Here is a 2,784-nt window from a genome sequence, read left to right as displayed (position 1 = left end):
ACCAGAACAGCTCTTTCGTATGCGCTATCATATTTTTTCTCCCTGAGAATTTCAACAAACCTTAAGCTATAAATCACGAAACAGATAAATTCATCACAACTTATCAATTTAATGTATTCTTTTCCGGTTTTTAAGAAACAAGAATAAACTTAACATGTTATTCATAGAACCAGCACATCATGTTTCTATACAAATGCGACCTTGTTCGAACGTATATGATCCGCATTACAGTCACATAAACCTGAAATCGAAAGGCAATCGTTCCGATCAATCACTGCTTGTCGCATATTTATCGCTTGATGCGTATAATATTGAACTTATTGAACTATAATAACTGATCATTGATCAGTGTTCAATGTTCTCGCGAACCGTAAAGATGTTTTCATTGCGAATTTATCTGTTTTGTATTGTGCTAATCTGTGTTGTGAACGAAATTGTAGCTGATCAATATAAAATTGTTGAAACACTTGATGGGAAAGTTCGAGGAATTCAAAAATTAACTCTTCTAAATAACGTCACATTTCATTCATTCAAAGGCATTCCATATGCCAAACAACCGATTGGTGATTTAAGATTCAAGGTTCATTTGAAATAGTTGAAATGTTTGGCTTTTGATTTGCTTATCCAAATTTGGATTGGATGAATTTTATTTAAATAAAACAAAATGTTTTTTGGACTTAAAGTATTTTGTTAATATTTTTCAATGAAGGCACCCGAACCAGCCGAATCATGGAGTCCAATTATTCGGGATGCATTTGAACATAGTGCAATTTGTATACAACCTCGAATTTACACAGAACCATTTACAAAAAGTGAAAATTGTTTAACGTTAAACATTTATGTTCCATCAGGTAAAATGTGTTCAAATTGAATTGTTCAAAATAGAATTTCATAGTGTGCTTTGTGTTTCATTTACGTGGCGATAACATTTTTCACGAAGGAATCTATTTTTTTCAATAAAAATGTCGTTTTCATTCATCCATTTGTAAATGAATCAAAATATTGATTTATTCAATGCCAGTATTTTCTCATTATCATCACTATTACTACAATTTAGATAATGTGAAGCCAGGTGAAAAGTTATCCGTGTTGTTTTTCGTTCATGGTGGTGGATTCATGGATGGTAGCGGTGATGAATACTTTTATGGTCCGGATTTTATTGTTGAAAAAGGTATCATATTGGTGACAATCAACTACCGATTGGGACCATTGGGCTTTTTATCGTTTGACACACCGGAATACTCCGGAAATATGGGCCTTAAAGATCAACGGTTAGCATTGAAGTGGATTAGTTTAAACATTGATCGATTTGGCGGTGATTATAAACGTATTACAATCTGCGGTCAAAGTGCTGGTAAATCAATTGACAGGCTCAGAGCAAAAGAGCAACAAGTTATTGGAAATCTCATATAACTTGTTGCTCTTTGGCTCTAAGCCTACCATTTTTTCTCGTTCTTATTAGAAATGTTGTTCATTTATTATTTTTTCAAGCAGGTGATTTGAGAAATTAATTATGATTTCTTAATTCAACAATATTCGGGAGAATTGAATTTGCTGCGTGTCTAACCGCAGCTGTTCCATAGTAGCTTTCAACAGTGGTTGTTGGTTGTGTTGGTTGCGCGCTACATACACAGTAACAAATAAAAGTCTATATCTTAGCGTTTTCAGAAAAGACGCATTCAGTCGATATTTTTGCTAATAGTTTGAGCTGCAGGCGAAATTTGACTTATGATCCAGTTGGAATTTCGCCTGAAGCTCCCATTTGTTAGAAGAAATATTAGACTGGGTGCCTCTACTAATCAAAATTCCGCTCAATAATTTACGTTATCATTATGATTAATGTGGCCAGATCATTTTTATCCATTTATTGATAGAATTGAAATTTGAAAAAAGATAACAATTGAAGAAGAAAATAAACAGACTTACCTTCGATGTGGTTGTTATCGGACGGATCAAACAACGACGCACCGACGAACCAATATTTCAGCTCTCCCAGCCATTGCTGTTCGAAATACCGGGTGAAGTCCGCCTCTTTCTTCTGCCACTTTTTAATGAAAAGTGCAGAGAGATCATCAAATATCGCCTCTTTAGCAGCCAAATGTAGAACGTCGATGTCTGCATTGATTGATTTTCAATTGTTTTTTGCGTTGGACAAATGACGTTTATTAATATTGCGTTGAACGTGAACGAAGCACATTATCATAAGCTCCACGTTTGCAAATGTCGAAGCAAAACGCATTTCGAATAGCCAGGTCACCATCTGCGATTAGCGTCTTCGGGTTGAGCTGTTCGTTATGGATCAATTTCCCAGCGTCAATCAAAGTTTGAAAGAAAAACGCATAGTCCAACGTACTTTCGTTGGTGACGCAGGCATAGGCAAGCGCGTGGAACTTCTTCGATCGGTCTACTGTTCCTACAATCAGGAACGGAGAGCCTTGCCAATTTAACTTATAGGTGCCATCTACGTTGATACCACGAATCGAAAAAAGCGTGTGTCATCTTCGTTTGAGTGTTCATATCCGATCACATAGGCTTTGTCTTCGTCCAACGGAATACTCGCATTTTTCTGGCCCAAATCGCCAACGGAAATAATTGGTGGTGTCTCGACCAATGCATGTTGTTCAGCTATATAATATCAGATGAAAAACCTCTAGACGAGGTTAAAATGGAGTGACGCTCCTGTACGTGGATTCACCACTCAAAATGACTGATTTCATTTTGAGTGACGCTAGGACGCTGTATTACTGGGAACGAAGTTCAAAAGTGTTTTTCGCATTCACTATT

The 2,784-nt window shown here is 36.3% G+C and overlaps 1 protein-coding gene across 1 annotated transcript in view; it reads left to right on the top strand.

The window, feature by feature from the left end:
• The first annotated feature begins 376 nt into the window (after positions 1-376).
• LOC129572617 (esterase B1-like) overlaps positions 377-2,784 on the top strand; it is a 17,106-nt gene continuing 14,698 nt past the window's right edge. The window contains exons 1-3 of the mRNA XM_055452622.1: positions 377-580; positions 710-851; positions 1,022-1,354. Of these exons, the coding sequence (XP_055308597.1) occupies positions 377-580; positions 710-851; positions 1,022-1,354 (679 nt within the window). The remainder of the gene's footprint in view (positions 581-709; positions 852-1,021; positions 1,355-2,784) is intronic.

The sequence above is a fragment of the Sitodiplosis mosellana genome, unplaced genomic scaffold (genome assembly GCF_009176505.1).
Source record: "Sitodiplosis mosellana isolate CC-2019 unplaced genomic scaffold, AAFC_SMos_1.0 Smas_scaffold_5280, whole genome shotgun sequence".
Lineage (NCBI taxonomy): Eukaryota > Metazoa > Arthropoda > Insecta > Diptera > Cecidomyiidae > Sitodiplosis > Sitodiplosis mosellana.
This window is presented reverse-complemented; position numbering and strand designations above follow the sequence as displayed.